Source organism: Caloenas nicobarica, chromosome 19, assembly GCF_036013445.1.
Source record: "Caloenas nicobarica isolate bCalNic1 chromosome 19, bCalNic1.hap1, whole genome shotgun sequence".
In the NCBI taxonomy this organism is placed as follows: Eukaryota; Metazoa; Chordata; class Aves; order Columbiformes; family Columbidae; genus Caloenas; species Caloenas nicobarica.
The window spans coordinates 10,958,535-10,979,877 of NC_088263.1; the positions used below are offsets into that span (position 1 = coordinate 10,958,535).

The window sequence follows — 21,343 nt, forward strand, 5'->3', positions numbered from 1 at the left end:
CATTATAAAAACGAGCGTGGAAAAAAATTCCTAAACACTCTTAAAGCACAAGAGCTTCTAAACGTTAAGAAGGAAGAATTTCCACTTTTATGAGTTTAGCAATGCGGAAAGTGCCAGCAGCCCTGTGCGAGGGAGCAGCGGCACAGGGCCGGCTGCTCACTTGGAGCCACTTTGCGGCAGCACCGCATGTCCCTGAGTGGGCCTGAACGCGGCTCCCCAATAGGCACAGACACGCAAATACAAAAAGTGCTTCTTAGTCTTTTAACACAAACACACCTCAATGGCACGGGGGATTGTTAAATGCCTCCTTCAGTCTGTCTCCGAGCATGCTGGTCAAGGATTTCTGGCATGTTTGCTTCTTCGGATTGTTCCTCCTGCCTGCAGCAGCCGTCACCGCACAGGTCTCCTCCTGCCGCTGGTGCAAACCCCCTCCTGCTGCAGCCCGCAGGGACAGTGGCCCACGTGAACCGCTGCGTGTCCTGGCCACCCCACAGCCAGGACCAGAGACCACATGAACCTTTGCTCTCGCATTGCCTCCGCTCGTGTCCCCGCTGCGGCTGCCCCGGGCAGCACTCGTGCGCCCACCCGAGCCCCCCACAGCACCAATGGCACCGAGGCCTCCCCAGACCCACAGGCAATTCCAGCCCGGCCGCAGGACGGTGACATTCTGGGCAGCACCACAGCTGCCACCCAGACCAGCGCTGGGCTCCGTCATCCCGGTGACCGAGGGAGAGCATGTAAGCAAAGAGCAGATGCCAGCGGTGCAGAACAATTCACATTTATTAGTTCATACAGCTAACACTCGCTAAACATGCGTTCAACACGTATTGGTCACATTTCCACAGGTAGTCAAGTCACAGAGCAGAGCAGCGGAGCAGGGGCAGGTCGGGCTGACACGGACCCGCGCCAGTCCCACCGCGCGAGGGGGACCGGCTGTGCCACAGCACGCCCAAGACCCGGCAGAAACATTCATTTGGTCATAGCGTAGTGAGGGAAAGGCAGCTCCCGAGAGGCGCAGGACCCGTGTCCCCCCGGGTGCTGCGGGGTGAGGGCGGCAGCGGCCAGACGCTCCCCAGCCCCGGCTCCGAGCGTGCCAACGTTCACCGTGTGTCATGCCGAGGCAACATCCTGCTTCCCTGATTTACACAAGGGATTGTGAGAAAAATGAGGTGTTTTACTAGGAGAAACCATCACCTGGAATACCAGCTGAAGGACCCGACGACCGGGACCAACCCACCTTGGAAACATCCAACAAACCCGCGCTGGGCCCAGGTTGTGAACAGCAGCTTGGGACAGCCGTGGTGACACCGCCACGGCACAGCGGTGCTGGGCGAGAGCACGGCGGGCACAGTTCAGCGCCTGCCCAGGGATCCAGGGGGGCTGTGAAGCCAAAACCGTCACCCGCAGGTTGAAATGCTGCGGGGGAAACAGGAACCAACACACAGCCCACGGGAAGGGAAACAAAACTCCCGCCATCACACACCCTGGGCAAACAACACCGGCTGTATTTTTGTTTTTCACACAATCCCTTTGAGATGATAAACAGGATGTCACACGAGGTAGTTTTGTTATGGAAATTGAGTCAATAATGTTATCAACTATTACAAGACATTTTATAAATTGAAAGAAAACAACGAATCACAAAAGGCTTTGTTAAGGTTGATCGTCATCTGGTTTCAATTTCTGTTTCTTTCTGCCCTTGGGGGCATTTCTTCCACCAAACCATATTGCTTCTTTCATAGACTTGTTAGAGCTCAGCTGCACAGAGGCTCTTTTCTATTTTTTTCAATGGGTAGATATTGCCTGGATTGGCCTCACCAGTCTTTTGCAGGGCTGGTTTAAACTCGGCTTTGCAGACCCTGGCGGGTGAGGCTGCGGGGAGGCGGTGTCAGCCCTGCCAGCCGCTGACCGTGCTCGGCGCTGGCGCTGCGGGCCGGACCTTCCGGGTGCTCCAGGCACCTGGAACTGAACCCGTTCCACACGTCAGTGCCCTCCTCAAGCAGCCTGACCGAGTCTGCAGCCTCATCGACCCGCGGTGAGAAAGTTGCCCTGACTGGGAACGAGGATGCTTGACCGTCAGAACACACCTCGGCCTTCCGGCAAACTGCCCACAAGCCAAATCGAAACCTTCTCCCCCAAAATCTCCATGTGGGGGCTTTATTCAGCTTTCGATGGGTCCTCCAAGCAAGTCGTGAAAGAAGCAACTGTTGCAAGATCAAAACGAGGGTTTCTCTGGGTCACTTTTTAAATACTTATCCCTGAGCTTCCGTGTATTGCAAACAACACACTGTGAACCCAGAGAAACACCACAGCTTGATACTGACACAGCCTATGTATTACCCTCCATTTACACATCATCTACACTTAAAAATTAGTTTCATACTTAAACTAGTTCCCCAAGTTTCCCCCTTTCTCCTGCCCTTTATGTGGCAGGGATGATTGCCGCTTATTATCCTGAGAAATACAGAAATAACATTTTCACAGACGCCAAGCTTCATAGCTTCAAATCAAAACCAAGAAAGAACGAATGGTAAATAGCACATTCACAGGAGAATCTTTTTGTTTGCTTGTTTTTAAAAATGTAGTAAAGATAAAAGAAATTCAAGTTTTGTTTTGTTTTGTTTTTTTCTCTTCAAAAAGGTTGGTTTGAAGGACAAGACTTAAAACCCCGCACCCGAGGTGGCTGCGGTTCTGTGCAGGAGCCTGAAGAGCAGAGGGCAGGCGGGTCCTGCCGCGCGTGGCAGCGGGGGACGGGCAGAACGCGGCACTCAGCAGGAGCTCCGGCCTTGGCGTGCCAGCGTGGGGGACACGGACGCCAACTCGGCCAGCGAGAGCCAGCCTGCCGAACGGCCGAGTGCCCGGAGCCCGGTTCGCTCGCCGGCTCGGCTCGCGGCAGCACCACAGCGCTGGGAGACTGGGTATCACTGGGGCAGCAGCTCGCCGGCACCGGTTGCCCTGCAGCTGGCAATTGACTGACCGGTTTGCACCGATCGCCCGGAAAACGCCGTGTCCTCCCCCTTGGTCTTTGCGTGACGGGAGAGGGCGAAAGCTCGGGATTTAGGAATTACAGAAAAAGCCAGAGCTGCGGCCCGATGCTGCAGAGCAAGCAGTGCCCTGCTCAGCACGGCGGGCGAGCAGGCGTGAGGTGGGAAAGCCCAACACCACTGGCATCATTAGCAGTTAGAAAGTAGCTCGTGCATACGCAGAACAGCCGGAGAGTTGGCTCCTGCTGCATCAACCTTGCCGTGCCCAGGGCCCCCCATGTCCGGGTACCCAGCACCTCCCAGCACCCCAGGCGCCCCTCTCGAGAGGCCAGGCACGCCGAGGACAAGGACACGGACAAGTCATCCAAGCCTGACCCAAAGGCAGCGTAAGAAAAGCCAGTCGCTTCCACAAAGCTCATGTTGGGGTGCTGGGGTCCCAGCTGGGCTCTCCCGCCGCAGCAGCTCCCGCTGGCGGCTGCGCTGGCGACACCTCGGCCGCGTCCCGCTGAGCCCGAGCTCTTCAAATTTATGTCCCAAATCTCTGTTTGGATTAAAAGTAACTCTTCAGCTTCACATCTGCACAAATGCTATGAAGGAGAGGAGGGGGTCAGCCAGCCAATTTATCTTTCAAATCGGGGATAAAAATTGACTTGTCATGGCAGAAAATTCTACCAAAGACTATTATTGTTGATTGATTCCTCTATGACAGAAGGTCAGATAAGCAAGAGCAGATAGATACCAAAGATAATGAACTTCCCCCTACTAGCATTAAGCACAAATAAAATATGAGTCCCTGTAAACCGAATGTAACGTGAAGAATGGAGCAAAAATTCCAACCTTTCCAGGGTGTCCTTCAAACCAAATTCACAAATACATCTAGTGACTGACCTAACGTCTCTACATCTCTAGCTACATTCCTACCTTCTCATAATACCTGAGTTTGCAATGCAACACATTCACTTTACCCTGTTTAAAAAATACAAGTCATTAGAGGACTTGGTGCAGAAGATATTACGCATGACTGTCCTGCGAGCTGGATTCTGGTTCACTGTATCAGGTCCTTCCTTACAGTCAGCTCAGGAAGGCTTTTCTACTCCCTAGACAAATGGGTTGTTAACGGACGCTGCTGTCAATCAACCTTTGTAAAATTTGCTTTATACAAGAGAAAGTAGAACGTTCTTGTCCATTCATCATCATAAATGAATTTAGGTTTTTTGTTGTTGTTGGTACAGCATTCGTCTTGGGAGTCTATTTTGGATAAACACTGAATATCTAATAGATTATTTTTGTTGGGTATTTGGCAATAAGATGACCACTTTTATGTACACTAATTAAAACAAACTCTTATTCATCAACAGATCATAATAATTCAGTAACTGTAGAATAAAATTACTCCTATTCAATTTTAACAATTCCTTGAGTGTATAAAACAGCAAGCCAGAAGATAACCCGTAATAAAAAGATCATATCAAGCTATTTGGAAATTAAACTTAAAAGCTGAGAAAGACTTTCTAACTTACAAACAGATACACTAAAATCTTCCCATTTACACTTGAGGTATAGGCTGTATGCAGAAGGCTTTCCTGAGAAATACGCGCTTGTCTCATTTTACAGTCAGAAAGTAAATGAGATTTACGGAACCACCTTTGGATTGTGAAGCTTCATCAAGCTGAGCTGCTGGGCCCAGCAGCTGATACCCGTAACACCCTATTAAATAACCCACACCGAGCAGCGAGTGGACGTTCAGGAAAGAGAAACCGTCGAGCTGGAAGGTGCCCAAGCGGGACGGCAAAGGCGGCGACGGCGCCGCGGGGCTGCGCCAGCCCCAGGACACGCGCCCCTCGCTGCGGGGGCACCGCAGCGGGGAAGGAAAGACGCCTTGGGGAAGGGGGTTTCTCCTCTGAGCAGTACTCACCGTGCCGCACAGCCGTCAGCGGGACGGGGAGAAACTGCTCCCTCCTACCCTGAAGGAACAGAAGTCGTTTCCCCAATTATTATTAAAACGGCATTCAAACATTTGTTGATGAACCTTCTTGCTACATAAACATCAGATTCATATCTAAGGACACGGGGAAGGAAACTCAGCCAGGGCGACACGGCTGCCCAGGAGAGCGACTGAGTCTGCGAATGGTAATTCTTAATGAAGGAGATGAGAACGAGAGCATCTCACCAACCTCCCCACCACGAGCGGGAAGCCATGAGGTTACTCGTGAGAACACCCAAGTCTAGATAAACACCAGCACTGAAGAGCTACTCAAACAACTAACCAGTTGTCACTAAACCAGTTCTGTGTGCCGCACTGGGGTGTGGAGGTTGCAAGATGGAAAATCCAACACTTCCAACACCCAGGACAGAAGAATTGACCAAGTGCTGCATTCATACCACCTTTTCCTGGTAAGCAGGGATTCCAGAAGCAGCAGAACAGTCCTGGCAGGATATGACCAAGGACCATGCACATTCCCCGAGTCCAGCAGAGAAAGCCATGCCGGGGGACACTGGAGTCCCCTGTCCCTGGTGGCATTGGTCACATCCGACCACAGATGCGTTAGGTGTCCCCAGAACGGGCTGCCTGCGATTGCTGCAGCGCAGCAGCTCCTCAGTGCTCAGACACCACCTTGGAGGAATGCACTAAGGGTCACTCCTGCCTCTTCACCAAGGAGGTTTTCCCTACTTTTGTGAACCTAAAACGGATGTTAAGGAACTGATGAGAAATTACTTGCTGTTCTTTAGCACCAAGAGTACCTTTGTGTAATATCAGGATCCTGCTGTGAACCTCAGCAAGGCAATTTCAGTGGAATGGAAAGGCGTGTGGGGACAGCGAGAGGCCGGCTGGTCATGGGGGCTGGGGCAGAGCCCCCGCAGTCCCGTTGGGACGAGGACAGTGACCCCCTCGCACCCCGATGCCGCTGGGGCAGGGAAACTGCCGGAGCTGCCGCCTGCCCCCAACAACTGCCGGGGAAAATAAACCAACTGGCTGCACAGACTTTTCCTTCTCCACTCCCTGCCTTTTGAAAGTTATTATTATATTTAAAGAAAAAAGGCTTGGCACTTCTCTAACACTCATTTCTCCAAAATTGTCCATTTGGGATCCTAACAGCTCTGTCAATGCGGTGAGGTCGTTTGCTCTCTACGACAAATGCTTTTGGATACAATTCATGGAAAGAGCAGTGCATGAACAGCATCTTCTCCTTGAGGTAGTCTTAGTCATCTCAGTCCCCAGCCCCCAAATACAAAAGAACTAACCCTAACAAACACTGTAACACTAAACATCTTCACATTTGTAAACCGCTGGAGAATGCATCTGCTGCATTCATACAGAACCATGTGCATTGTGTTGAAGATCATACATTCAACTCTGTCGTGAAATAAATATATAGGAAAAAGAGTAAAAAAACAAAAACAAAAAAGATTCTTGCTACACTGGCAGGGCCGCCCGCCATGCCCTGCCTGGTGGCGTTTGCCCCTCTCCCGGCTGAGCCGGCTCCCTGCCCAGCTCAGCGCCGGCCGGGCCGAGCTGCGCTCACTCTTTGCTCACGCTCGTCTTGCAGGAATGTAGAACGGCCTTAAAAAGGAGAGGCAGCTGCTCCAGGGGGACATTCACCATTTTTCCTGGTAAGAAAAAAACAAAACAAACCTCAGAATTAGCAGCCACTCTTGAATCAGATTTCAGAGACACCTAAGCCAGCAACGCTGGAGATGGTTTTACCTTGAACCTCTCAGAGAAACAGTTAATCATCCTACTGCTACATTAGACATTTGATATTCATTTGGACACAACAGGATTTATTATTTACTGAATCAAAAGCAAAATAAATGGCCAAAGTCAGATCAAAATGACTTTTCCACAATGGAGCGGTATTTATAGAAACTGGGAAAGACTGAATCCCGTCTCTCCTCCGACTCCCTTGCTGATCTCGATGAGTAAATGACGAGAGCTTCTCCGTGATTATTATCTAGATCGTTACAACGGAGCAGGATGAAGCAAAAAGAGCCTTGACACAGGGAGGCAAGTATCTCCCTTTGCCATAACATTCAGGAACAATGCTTTAGTAACACTGGACCTTGTGGATCTTATTAGTGACACGACTGTGTGTGAAAATTCACCTGCGGGTTTCAGAGGTCCAGACAAGCTGAAACCCAGTGGTTACAATGCAGAACTTTTAAAAGCAAATGTCATAACTTACACGTGATCCCAGTGGGAAAAGAGCTCGAAAAGTTACCTGCAATATATCGTATCTCTGGCAAACACATCATTAAATCCGGAAATCGGTTTGGCTGGTGTGGGTATTTGTACTCCGTAAAGTCCTGGCAAACGTACCAGTACCGCTTGTTCAGCTGCTCCAGCTGGGACGCGTTGCTCAGACCCCTGATGTCTGAAAGCGAATATGATCAGCGTAAGGAAAAACACGTCAAAAACACCCTAGAAGGGCAGCACTCGCACTTACTGCCATTCCTTCAGGAAACACAAACCGATTGCTAAAGCCCTGAGCTGGGTTCCTGCTTTGGTGACTGGCTCCCAGTGCCCAGCTGGCAAACACCAAACCCCCGTTCCCCTCGCCGTGTGCCGGCGTTGCCACGTGTCTTCACACGCGTCTGGGCGCGGGATTCCCCTCCACGGAAGGCCGGGTGAGAACAGCCACGTCCTAAGCTGCTCATCTGCAGAGCTCAGGGGACGCTCTTGGAGATAACAGCTCCAGCAACCTCAAATCCGCACCTGCCTGGTGTAAAGCAGCTGCACGTCAGGGTTTAGTCCTCACAGCAGATTCTGCGTAATGCTTCCTCAGACAGAAACATGTTGATTTTAGCTATATCATCTTGGCTGAGGAAAGCGCTCGACTCTATAATTCAAGGTATCATCATATTTCTCCCTATCTGCTTATGAATTATGTCATACGAGCTTTATAAACTTGTCAACTTCTTATTTTTAAATTTAGCTTTGCCAATGTCAGGCAACACACACAAAGGGAAAACAGACACTTCCAAGCTATGGAATTGGCAGGAGGTCCCACTGCGGTGATCAACAGCAGCAGGATGGGGCCGGGAGGATCCGCCGGCGCAGCAAGGACGCTGCGCACCCTCGCTGCAGGCTCCACGTTCCGAGACCATCTGACAGAAGAGCCATTTATCTACTGCCCAAAAGCTGCCTTTTAAAAATAATTCTCAGGTATTTCACATAAAAAATTGCAAACTTCAACTAAAAATAAAAGAAGACAGGAAGTTAATGGAAATACATTTTGGAAAACAATGGAGACAGCTCGAGAAGTGCATTACCCAGTGTCAGGAAACTGCCCAGGGAAGCAAACCGGATCCTCACCCGGCTCAGACTGACGCGTCAGCACTATCTCCCGCTGGAAACGGGGGGAGGAAAGAGCCCGCAGCACACTTGTACAGACTGCAACTATCTTTCATGGTACAAAAGGCTTTGGGGACATTTATTTCCAAAATCACAGTGGAACACCATCCAATAAGCATTTACAACATGAAGAAATGTCCCACAAGGCCACAACCAGCGATGGGGAAAGGGGCTCGAGGAGAGGAGACAGAGGCAAGAACCGGAGTGGGGACATGGACAACTGAGGACAAACCCATCTATTCCAAACTACCACAGCCTGCTGCGGCTGCTGCGAAACCACCGGCATCTCACACATTGAAGAGTTACTCTGCATGGATTCTGAAATGTCATGGGCTTTGCAAGAGACGGGACAGCAGCTTTACCGGGCTGGTTCAACCAGGGATTTAGTCCCTTCCCAGGGAGAGTTCATTGCCTGCATGTAAATCACAGTTACCTTTCACTTTAGAGAGCTGGGATGATGCATAGAATCTAAATAGCAGGAAGCTAACTAGGTGACCTGAGAATACACTGTGAAAGTAAATATTTAAAGAGTCAGAAAAGCTCTAAAAAAAGGGAGCACTGGTTTTACAAATTCACTCTTTAAAGCAGAAAAATGAGCAAATACATTTTCTAGTTGGGAATCTTTGAAAGGCTGTTATGCAAACAGCCAATGCTTACTTCAGAAAAAAAAAAGTCACACAAATTAACTGGTTTTAAAGTATCATCTAGTTAGCTGCCTAAACACTTACCTAAAGCAATAATACTTTTAGATGACACATTTTTGCCTGATGAAAAGTTTGTTAGCAACTGGTAGGTCATCACTCAGCCAAATCTTACGCCGAAGGTTTCCCTGGCCTCTCTGCTCTGTTCTAACTCTGGGGTCGGTACTGTTGGCACACATGTAAAACGACACCCTGACTGTCCTTGGTGTCAGCATTTAAAGGCAATAAAAGTTAGCTCAGCAGAGGGGTTCATTCCCTTCAGGATCTCTCCATGTGGGTACACAAGCGTCCCCTCCGCGGGACAGCGAACGCCCCAAGAGAGGTCTCGGCTCCAGCCCCTGGGGGTCTCGGGGCCCCCATTGTTCAGCAGGGAAGCAAAACCTGCTCAGGCTGTTTCAGAGAATCTCTCCAGTGGGACGGACACCTTCTCTCCATCGCCTCACCTTGATTTAGGAAGTTGATGGCTTTCATACACGCGTACTCCTCGTTGCTGACCTTCAACTGGTTAAACTTGCGAAAGAGGTAGATCAACCGCTCCATCACCTCCATCCCCTCTTCACTGAACCTGGAGGACAGAGATCACACATCAGCGCATACCAGATGAGGTCTGTACAATATAGGCAAGAAGCTTATTTTAATAACTTTGGAGATTTTAACATCTCGCAAGAGAATTAAAAAAAAAAAAAAAATCATCATTAAAACTGCTTGAAGTCTGCTGGCACCATTAAAGTAAAGCAGAAGAAGGAAAATGACTCAGTTATAAACTTGACTGTTACAGATGCATGGGGGATGCAAGTCTGCACAAAATCTCCCAGGAAGCCGCCTGATGGAGATTCTGCGGGTGCAGGACGAGGTTCTCCCGCTGAAGGTGGTGCCGGCTGCTGCAGGAGCGACGTCCCGCATGCGGCGCGGAGCAGCCGCGCTGCAGCACCCGGCGGAGCGGAGCTGCCGTGACCGTCCCACGCACCCAGAGCGGCCCCTCGGGAACACACCTCGCAGCAACATCCCCGGTTTCAAAGAAACCGCATATTGCAGAACTGCTCAGAAGTGGAACAGAAGTGTTTAGGGAAGCTTCAGCTGCGCTCTGGCATTGTACAGCGTGAAGAATAAGAGCACAGCCAGAAAGCCATCTTTGAATAGAACAAAAATAGAACCTTTTTCACTGAATAACACCTTATTTTGGCATGTGTGTTTGTTTACTTCAAAGTTACTTGTAAAATGCATGGTGGAGTTCGACCTCAGAGAAGTGGAAACAAGCTATCTGAACTGCAGGTCACTTCTTCAAGAAAGTAATATTGTAAGTGATGAAAGCCTTGTCGGCTAATCTAAAGTTGTACGAGTTTTTTTGCTCTCAAGTTGACATAAAAAAAAATCTTGCAGGTGCAAGATTGCAAAGCTCAAGAAGTTAATGAGCACAAAGACCACTCAGTCGTCTGTTGGGTTTAATTGTTTTTAGAGCATGCACATTTTTACTAGCCACTCATCACTTCATAAATCCAGGAGAGCTCTTCTCTCATTCCTGCAGTTGAACTGTCTTACTTTTGCGTGCATACTTTCCTCCCCCTTTCAAACAAAGCTGTTCTGTTTTTCACGGCCCTATTTCTTCTCGAGGGCTGACTCCTCCGCACACTCTTCCTCGCAGTTTACACCAGGCAAGTTTCTGGCTGGGAGTTATCGCGATCGGCCGGGAGGAGGGGGAAGGGAAGCGCTATCAGGAGTGCTGGGGGAGGTCAGGAATCTATTCATTTCATATTCATCTCCAGAAAAACAGCACAACAAAAGAAAACATTTGATCTAGCAAACAGAACATTGAGCCTGTTGTTAGAAGTGATTAAAGCACAGGGGCTGGGGAGCTCATCCTGTGCCTTCATTCCTCACCTACCCAAGCGTTAGCATTGCTCCCGTCATTTCGCAAAATAAGAACAGAAATTAACCCCAGAGTGCCACACGGTCACGGCTGTGAGACCTAAGGAGCTTCAGTTTGCAATGACTGCTGATCAACGCCAGAGCTCTCTGAGGGAACAGGGGCTCTTGGAGGACACCTCCAAACCTGAAGGGAGCAGCTTTTCCAGGAGCACGGGGGGAGCTGATCGCAGGGAGCAGCCGCTGCTGCTGGGCCGGGCTGCCCAGGGACGCCCCCCAGACCCCCGCCCTGCAGCCTCCTGCCCAACGGCTTTGTTGGTGTGCATTTCCCCACCTTACTAATGACAATTAATGACGTTTAAAAAGCAAAGTCAGAAGAGACCACAGAAACATTCTGCTCCCAAGAACACCTGTTTTCATCCATGTGCACAGATCTTCTCTGAAGGACTTTCGAGGCGACCAGCTCTGAATTGCCGGCTTCTGAAGGGCGAGGATTCCTCCTTTGTCTTGTTTTCTTACCTCTCGCTTGTATTTATCGCAAACCCAAAATGAAACAAACACTTCTCTTTTGAGGCTCTGACCAGGATAGCAGGAACAAAAGGATGGCTGAATGCAGGAACAAGTGTTATTGTGGTTTTCTATGACCCTCACCGTTCCTCGCAGGAGCAGCACCAGATGCAGGATGAATGGCCGGGCAGAACGGCGCCGTGGAGGAACCTGCCCCAGGAAATGAGACACCTGGGTCCATCCAGCACCCAGCTCCTCCGCTTGTCAAAACAGATGCACAAAGGCACCTCAAGGAACCGTTAGACACCGCGATGGCTGAGGACCACAGCAGAATTTTAGATCTCTGCTCAGACACTTGGATCCCCAGTGACTTTTGCAAAAATCGCCAAGCCCAGCAAAGGCAGATGTCAAAAGGGAGCACGGGCAGCAGTTTCTGTAAATCCTACCTATTCTGCTGTAATATTGTGAGACTGTGAGTCTGCTACCAAAAGGAGGCACCAAGACTACAAAACAAAACACCAAAACCAAAAAACAACACTCTGACCAAAATGATAAATGAAAGGCAGGCTCCTCAGAGCATCAGATAGCACGTACTATGGAAAAAACAAGAGCTAAGTTGCAACATCTTCAAATTTATGTAATCAAAACAATGAAATAGCAATTAATAATAAGCACTTTGATAATACAGACAACCAGCTTTGTGAACAACCTTTCCACTGCCCCAAAGTTTTTTAAATAAGACCTTCCATTCTGTATCTCAGGGTTACCCGAAGTGCTGGTTAGTTTTACTCTCCCTATAAAAAGGGCGGTTTGCAGGGCTGTGCTGGAGGCCGACAGCGTCGCTACAGCACCACACAGCACTGCGCACCCGCCCCTGCAGAACGCACTTTTGATTCACCACTGACTAACCCATGGTGCACTTTCTAAGCCTGCAACAACCATCCCCTAAAAAACAGAAAAGGAAACCAACAGCAGGTGAAGTGACCCATCGCAGGAAGGTGGTTGGTTGGTTACAGGCCAGAAACACGCACCCGACCGCCATCCTCCCGACAGCTCCTCTGTCCCCAGGTCCCACTAACATCTCACCTGTGCAGCTCGTCGTCAGAGGGAGAGTACTTGGAGGTGACGTCCGCGAGGTCACCAAAGATCTGCTTGCTGTACACAGTCAGCGAGGAGAGCAGGATCAGCTCCTGCCAGGTGGAGCTGAGCAGGCAGGTATAGTCCTTGATGGAGAGTTCGCAGAAGAACGGCAGCTTCTTGATCCAAGCAATCTGCCTGAAAAGCAATTCATCCGCCAGACGACACAACAACGCAAACAGCTCTGCCTGAGTCACTTTGTACCTGCAGGCACAGTTAATACGAAGGCATAAAAACAATTAACAACATTGAATGACATCATCTGACAAGGCACTTGAAAAGCAAGGCAAATGCCATGAGAATTCGTGTTCAAGTGCCCGACGTGCTGCTGCCCAGTGTCACCTGACAGTGGGGGCTGCGAGGGGAGCCCCCCGGGGTCACCCACCCGGCCGGGGGCTGCGAGGGGAGCCCCCCGGGGTCACCCACCCGGCCAGGGGCTGCGAGGGGAGCCCCCCGGGGTCACCCACCCGGCCGGGGGCTGCGAGGGGAGCCCCCCGGGGTCACCCACCCGGCCAGCTTCTCCCAGAGACACGCTCCCCGTGCCGATCGGGCCGTGAACACCCCTCCAGCCATCCCCCTCGCCACCAGCAGCCCCTGCGGCAGAACCTGGAGAGCTGGAGCGAGGGGACAGGCAGTGGCAGCAGGTCGGGGCAGCCTTTCGCGTCGCGCACACTCACCCGTCCTCGATGAGCATCGGCGTGCCGAGCGGCTCCACGTCCTCCGCTGACACCAGCTGATTGATAAGACTGTGCGACTGGGGGTCCAGGCTGCGCGTCTGGGGGGGCACCAGAGCCGAGTGCGCAGAATAGCTAAAAAGGTGCGGGAGGTACTGATAGTGCATGGACACCGGGGTCCCGATATACTGATCCCTGAGTGCGGCGAATCCGTTCAGCTCCACAGACCTGCTGGAAAAGGAAAAGCTTTTCAATATACTCCAAAAATTCCACCCAATTCATTAAAACGTTGCACCCAGCTCCATCAGAAATGTTAATGAAAATAGGGAGAAAAAAACAGAATGGAAAATGTCTTTGTATTTAAACTCTACACTGGAAATAATTGAGAGCGTGCAGACCAGACGCCTCACACTCATGAGCCTGGCTCAGCACTAGTTCCACTTAATGGAGGTCTGGGAGCTGCTGCTGAGCAGCCGTTTGGAGAGTAAACCAGAACTAACTGCACAAAGTATTTCCACCCCAGCTTCCTCAGAGGGCCAGAACTCGGGACTGTAAATTAAGTACTTACACAGCCAGTGAACACAAATATCACCCAGCTTAAAAGACAACTGAAAGCAGATGGAATGCAAGTCTGAGATTTTCGCCGTGTTTACAATCAAAGGCTGCAACAGACTTTAACGTAACACCATCAATTAGTAACCTAAATGGGGACATTTGGTTACAAAATCTGAGCACAGTGCAGAAAAAGAGCTTATGCAGAACGAGCAGTGAAAGGTAATCAAGTTCCCATGACCAGCAGAAAAAAATATCAATACAAGATACATATTTTAAATATAACTTGAACTCAACATGGCCTTCTTTTTCGTTTGCTCACAAGCATTCCACCTCGCAGTTCACCGCTTTTCAAGCCAGTGACTGTCTTTGTTAAAACACTCTGAAGCTGCAGGTCTCTGCAGCATGCTCAGTTCACAAAAAGATGCACTCACAGGGTGTTTTTCCTACACAGTACCAACCCAGGGAAAGACGGTCAAGATTGCTGTAATACAAAATTCTGCCAGGGGTCATTCCCACCTTGAAGACGGAGTGGAGACAGGTGAAGGCTGGTTGCTCTCAGAAACTCCATTTCCAGGGGAACTATGGTCACTGTCACCGTTGTTGCTCCATGACATGTTTGCCTCTCCCTCAAATTCTTGCCCAGACATAATTCTCTCAATCTCTTCCTCTGATATCTGTCAAATACAGGACCGCTACGGTTACTTCAGCTGAGAACAGAAATAAGGCAGAACCTCTGTACGTGAACACCTTGGCCGTGCAGCAATGTCCAGAGCTGGAACCACCCGCAGCAGGAGAAAGGCTTTGCCATTCCTGCACATCTCACATCTTCCCTTTACATTTACCAACATCCACAAGAAATTCTATTTACAGCTAATCGCGGTGACCTCCAGTGCCTGCAGTACAATTCAAGTGACGACAACACAGTAGGCAGGAATGGACACATGAAAAGACGATGTCAAATACATACAGCGATGAGCCATAAATCAGCCACTGTCACGCAGTGAAAAACCTGGGAGTAACTGAGGCCAGTTCATTGGGAACATCACTCAGTACTCGGCTGAAGAAAAGGCAAACGGAGGGTGGGGTAGGCTCTGGTTTGATAAAGCAATTGAGAGAGGCGAGGTGACATATATAAATTCAGTCAGGAAAACGTAATCAAACACCTAATACTTAAAACAATTATTAGTCAGTAATACACAGGAAGCTAAAATGGACCAAAAAAATAGAAGAAATGGAGTTCACTGAAGTATAAAAGTTTCAAGAAAGAGCTGGGTATGCTCCTGGAGAAATGTTGCATCAGTAGTGGGGAAAATGCAACATGACAATCTCTGGGCTTTTTTTTCTTTGATTCTGTGCATGTCCCTTAGTGAGGCTGGCACAAAAACCAGACAGACCTTGAGTTCATGTGCTGCAAGAAAGTGCAGTGAACTCTGAACATCATTTTCAAGGGCTAAACATTGTTTAGATGGTTTATTCCAGTCTTGCAAAATGGTCAGAAAAACATGGTAGGCTCCCCCAGGTACAGAATCTGAAGAGTGCAACAGCTGAATATTCTCACTCCAGGAAATGGAGCTGTTGGCGTAACCGATGGTCCAAGACAAGTCTCAGATGAGCCAGGGCCCATTAAGCCAGCAAAGGTGCTGGTTTACTACAGCTACATTGCTCAGAGAGGCAGCAAAAAAATGTTACCTGGCCAGAAATTAAATGTTTGCTCTTCCTTGATAGACTCACACAAGCTTTGAGAATCAGTAACTAATGCTGTTATAAATACGATGTCTGCAAACAGCACAAAATGTCCTGTCATTACTAAGAGATGTCTTTCTGATCTGAGCCAGGCTCTCTGGTGCTGACCACGGCACGGCTGCCCTGGCTCGCTGTCGCCTGCTCCTCGGTTTGCTCTGGAGGACCCTGCAGAGCACCTGCTGCTGGGCTTCTCACCCTTGGCTTTTGCACTGGGGTGAGCAGTGTCCTCATGGGCACGGAGTCACAGAAAATGCCTTCAGTGTTGTTTCTGTTTTATTAAAATAAATAGTAAACTTCTAAAAGACCGCTTTTCCAGAAGCGAGCTGGAAATGGCCATCATTTCTCAGGCGCGCGGTACAAGCTGCTGTGCTGAATTACCTCGCGCTTTACAAGACATCTCCAGACAAGCTGCACCATCAATCAGCGAGACATTTACTGGGTGCCCCACTTGCAACGACTGAAGGAATTGCAGCCGGCAGCCCGTGAGATTTACTGGGAGCTGTGGAGGGACAGACGTCCTTGTGCGGCTCAGAAAGGACAGAGCACTGTGACAGCCAGAGCCCGGTGTCACACGGGTACCCCGGGACTGCACCGTGTCCCCTCGGGGACCAGCAAGTGCTGAGCTTTATTTACACATCTCCTGTTCATGAGGTGTATCCCTAACACTGCGGAGAGCCAAAGCCCTGCTGTGCCCACGGGAGCTGAGAAAGGCTCAGCAGGGCTGAGAAAGGCTCCGCCAAACTGGTCTCACCCCCACCCCACGACGAGCTGTGGCCGCGGCCCGAGCCCACCGCCCCCGGTGTGTGTGCCAAGGCCACGGCCGAGGCCGCGGCAGCTGAAGGGAACCGCGGACAGGCAGCCATGCTCACCTGGACAGGTCCAATGCTTTTGTTTCTGCCTCCCGGCATGCCATCCTCTCTGATTGCTGAAAGAAAACAACCGGCCTCGGTGAGGAACACGACTGTTCAGTATGCCAGAAAGCCATAAGAAGGTATATGATATTTTTAAAAAAATCTTTACATCTGAAAATATCCATTTTGTTCATGAAAGCTGTTTACACAGAAACCTCCAGCGCTTCCCAGGGCAGTGGAGAGCTCACGGAGCACACAGCACGATCCTCACCCAAAGGGCATAAACACACCCACGGGGCTGCCAGCATTACTCAGGGAGTTTGATTTCTTCGTGTGATTCTTGAGTGACCGACAATAGCCATCCTTTATCACCATGAGTTCCAGGACAATTTGGGAGGTGGCGCATGGAAAGCCACCTGTGATTTAAAATTCAAGTTACTAGACTGGGCTATGCAGTTTCATTTCAGAAGAGCAGCCCAGTTTCTCAATACAGCAGCTGCACTTTTAAGGCTCTTTAAACAACTGCCAGGGAGCTTCAGTGAAGTCCAATTAAGGAGATCATCCTTTTAAGGCTGATTCTCCACCTTCCTCTTCCCCCTGCTTTTCCCTGCAGAAGACAACAGCGTTCGAGGGCTCCGCTGCTCCCTCCCCTCCCGGGCCGGGTCCCCCTTTATCAGGTCCCAATCTCTTTCCCACCGCAACCTGGCCAGACTTGGCAGGAGCCTCATCCCAGCTGTGCAGTGACCTTGCTGCTGCCGCTGGCCTCACGCTGCCGGCACCCGGGGCTGCACGGGCCCTCCCGGAGCAGAAAACAGCACAAAATTGAAGGGAAAAACAATTCTGTAGCAGAAAAGCCACACCGCTGCTCGACTTTAGATATCCTCAGTAAAAGCCATCCCGTCTGTCCCAGCGCTGCGCCCCGCTCAGGGTCACGCAGGCGGGTGCAGCCCCGGTGGGTGCAGCCCCGGCAGCCGCAGCGCGGCCGAGCTGCACACACCTGCCCGGGAACCGCGGCTGCCCGGGAACGGAACCGGCTCGGCCAGCGGCGCGAACCCCTGCGCGGCACCGGCCCGGGGCGGGGGCAGCTCAGCCCGCACCGTGCGGCACCGCGGCGCGGAGGAACCGCGCACCGGAGGAACCGCGCACCGGAGGAACCGCGCACCGGAGGAACCGCGCACCGGGCCGGGCAGCGGGGCCGCCAGGGGGCGCTGCGCCCCCGCGCCTGAGCCGCGTCCGCCGCCACCGGAGCGCGCGCTGCCGGCACCGGGCGGGGCCCGCGGGGGGGCGGGCGGGCACCGGGGGGCAGCTCCACGCCGGGGGGCAGCTCCACACCGGGGGGCAGCTCCACACCGGGGGGCAGCTCCACGCCGGGGGGGGGCAGCTCCACGCCCCGGGGGGGCTCCCGGTGCTGCTGCCCCAAGCGCACGGCGCCGGTGGGAGCTCAGCAAATGTCCCTGCGCCCCTGTGACAAACCCGCCCCAGGCACCGAGCAGCTCCCGGCGCCTCTGCCCGCCCGCGGCCCCACTGCGCGGGTGAAGAGGTGAGCAGAACACGCCGGCCTTCTCCAGCCAGTCCGGCTCCCCAAGCCAATTCCTAACCAAAGCTGCCCGCAGATAAGCTTCCCGGCTCAGCCCCAGATGCATTTTCTAAGGAAGATCCTGGTGGATTGCAAGAAATTTATGGAAGTTTTAGTGCTTTTGACAGGCGGCTTTCACATGAATGATGATGCTAAAGGCATCGATAGCTGCATTTAAAAACCATGAGATGACACCTGGGTTTGGCGGCAGGAAAGGGTCCCTCCCGCCATCCCCCCGAGCAGCCCCTGTGCCACAGCAGCATCTGCTGCTGCTCAGGCTCCTGGCTGCCATTACACCAAGAAATCTCTGCTTGTAATGGGTGGCAACATTTCCAGAGTTTAACAAGTCAGGATGCAAGGACAGATCTGTCAGGAAGGGCAAACTGTTATTTTTCCTGAAAAAAGGCATCACGGCAAGCAGTTCTCCAAATATTTACATGTGCTTTCAATTCATACAGGTTCTCCCTCCAATACAACAACGAAGTAGTTCAGGAAGAACTTTTCATCCATGTATAAATGTGCTGAAGTTTCACTTTTTCTTGTCAAGAATTTTAGGGGCAGAATTGCAATAGGAAATGGCAGCTGAGCAAGGGGCACCTGCGCTGCTGACACTGGCCCCAGCCTGTTCCTCCACCAGTGAAAATCCCGCTTCTCTTTACCTTTCCGGTTCATCCCCATCTGGAGGCATTTGAGCAGGCGGCAGTACTGGCATCTGTTGCGCTGTTTGCGTGACATGACGCAGTTCTTGTCCCGACTGCATCTGTAAACCCGCTTGTTGCAGATGCTGCGTTTGAAGAAGCCCTTGCAGCCCTCGCAGGAGATGATCCCATAGTGCAGCCCCGTCGCTCTGTCCCCGCAGATTAGGCAGGTTCGCTGATCCACCCGCTCATCTGGAGGAGAAGAGGAAAGGCTTGTGGTCAACCAAACGTCCTCACCGAGCGATCAGAAACTCTCCTGTGGGGACTGGGAAAGTCTCGGTGCCCGTGCCTGCCCGGACAGACGTCTGCAGAGCAGAGCGCGGCACAAACCTGGAGGGGAAGAAGGGTCTGACGCGCCCTACGCCAACTGCACAGACCAGGGGCTGCAGGTACAGAAACGGCGCCTGGCAGACACCAACGAACGTGAAATACCGTCCCACCTCACGTATTCCCGGGGCAGGCAGAGGGACCCACTCACCTCCTTGCTTCCTCCTGCAGCGCCAGGAAAAGCCTCGAGGCACAAGTCACCACCCAGACCCCAGTGAATTATGTTATTATTACAGAAATGATGGTACAGTTAAGCCACAATGATGTGATTTTCCTGTTCCTTTTCCAGACCTTTGGATGGCTAAAAATGTAAATTGAAGGACTCCCAGCAACAGGAGCTGTCACATTGACTTCAGTACCTTAAGACTCTAACGTTGCCTCTGAGGCCGAGCAGGGATGATGCACAGCTCAGTGAGAACCTGTGAGCAGCGAGGGATCTCTGCAGCGGCCAGGGATCAGCAGGGATCCCCGGAGTGGGCAGGGATCCCCACAGACACGGATATCAAAGGGAAAGGAAAAGCGAACGATGGCTGAAGAGACCCAGGTAGTGAACAACCCAGACGGACCCTCGTTATCTTGCATCTGCAGAGGGAGGCCTAACCCTTGCTTCACATCACAACTCAGCTACACTGGAAGTAATACCAGCAAGTTGCACCAGCAGCTTTTCCTGCAGCAGATGTTTAGCACGGCCAAACAGCTTAACCCCTCCCACGCCAGGCCAATCTGCCTTCCCCGCCCCAGGGGTTTAACCCATTAACATCCCGATGTTGCAAACAGAGCTGCACTTTGAGGATGGCCACTGTTCAAGTGCGTTCAGGGGTACACACAAATCCGCAGGACTAGCTCACCCTGGCCAAGGACAGCGGAGGCACCGAGGAACAGAAAGGACATGGCTTTGGTTTGGAGCAACAGGACTCCAGGAACCACACTTCTGGTTTTCACTGTCATGCATTTCCTAGGGTGTTGGTTAGAACATTACTTCTGGTATTTCTTGGCTTGAAGGTGCAACCATGCCATCTCCAATGGGCAGATTCAAAACAGAGAAACCACCTGACATGATTACTCTAAAAAAGAGAGCCTGGCCAGAGCAGGGAGGGAGGAAGAAGCCAGCACAATGCTGGGAGCAGCGGTTCTGTGAAACCATGCGGGCCTTGAAAAGCCCCAACCTCGGCACAGCGCTGGCTTGTGAGGATGAACTGGTTCAAACTCACTTCAGCACAACAACGCCAGGCCTGGCTTTCCTCACTTAGCTTTGACCAGGGACTTCTCCCAGATAAAGCTGGGTTTACCTGCAGGACTTCTGGAGCAGCAGGACGTGGAAGTCACAGTGAAGTCCTCTCCAGTCTTGATAAAGCCCAAGCAACCCGACAAACCAGTGTGTAGCTTCTTACTACTGGAGAGCATGTGAACCCAATAGAAATAAACGAGCCAAATGCATCGGAAATGAAACCAAATTTCAGTTACACAAGTCAAGTAAAAATCTAAACCAGCTGCTCTTATTCATGGGCAGCTTCCTCCGCAGTTTAAACCCAGTAAAAACCATAAACAATCTATCTTAATCTTTAAAAGTTTCGCTAATGCACAGCAGGCAAATTTGCGCTTTTATGCGAGTTTCACTGCCATTGTTATAAAACCTTAAAATAAAGAGATGAATGAAGGAAACGTAACCTTTAACTACAGAAACATATGTGGTGTCATCACCTCACTAAAACATTTCCCAGTTTTACAGGACAGACGACCTCAGGTATGTGCTTAACACAGCCCCAAAGGAATGCTGGCACAGATCAGGAGCAGGGCTATCAGAGCATCTCGCCGAAGGGAGGCAGCTAAACATGACTTTGTAGTCACCAATTGCATAATCTCTACCTTCAGCGATCTGATAAACGTGGGGAGGGAGTCAGGGGATTAGCCTGCGACAGAAGAGTCCTCTATCTGCAAGGCTTAGCTCAGCCCCAGCTTAACTCCCGGCCCTCCCCCTGCTCCCACCAGCAGCGCCATAGATCGCGGGGGATCCCGGGGTCAGCAGCGGCGGCCGCGCTCGCCCCGGCACACGGAGCCCCGAAACCAGCGGCTCGCACGCCCGGCGAGAGGCAGAGGGGACGCGGGGCCGGCGGCAGCGTCCCGGGGCCGGCGTCCGGGGCTCCCTCCTCACCCCGGCAGCCCAGGATGGAAATGAGCCTCATTTCCAGGCGCTGCTTTTTTGTTGTGGGAAGAATAGGGCCGTCGCCTGGTGAACATGGGAGGCCGGGACGATTAAAGAGAGGAGGAGTCAGAACCCTTCCCTCGCGTCCCCATCTCCCGCGAGCAGGGCAACGGCGAGGGGGTGCGAACGGCCCCATGGCCACAATCGCCGCACATGCCTCTCTGCACAAAC

At 51.5% G+C, this 21,343-nt stretch overlaps 1 protein-coding gene across 4 annotated transcripts in view; it reads right to left on the reverse strand.

The window, feature by feature from the left end:
- Positions 1 to 799: 799 nt before the first annotated feature.
- NR6A1 (nuclear receptor subfamily 6 group A member 1) overlaps positions 800 to 21,343 on the reverse strand; it is a 73,183-nt gene continuing 52,639 nt past the window's right edge. For 3 of the 4 annotated variants that reach the window (XM_065648672.1, XM_065648670.1, XM_065648673.1), the window contains 8 exons: positions 18,604 to 18,834; positions 16,387 to 16,442; positions 14,291 to 14,448; positions 13,223 to 13,450; positions 12,495 to 12,749; positions 9,482 to 9,603; positions 7,205 to 7,357; positions 800 to 6,593 (listed from right to left, as the gene is read on the reverse strand). In XM_065648672.1, the coding sequence (XP_065504744.1) occupies positions 6,505 to 6,593; positions 7,205 to 7,357; positions 9,482 to 9,603; positions 12,495 to 12,749; positions 13,223 to 13,450; positions 14,291 to 14,448; positions 16,387 to 16,442; positions 18,604 to 18,834 (1,292 nt within the window). In that variant the 3' untranslated portion in view covers positions 800 to 6,504. The remainder of the gene's footprint in view (positions 6,594 to 7,204; positions 7,358 to 9,481; positions 9,604 to 12,494; positions 12,750 to 13,222; positions 13,451 to 14,290; positions 14,449 to 16,386; positions 16,443 to 18,603; positions 18,835 to 21,343) is intronic. The other variant, XM_065648671.1, reaches the window with a different exon arrangement.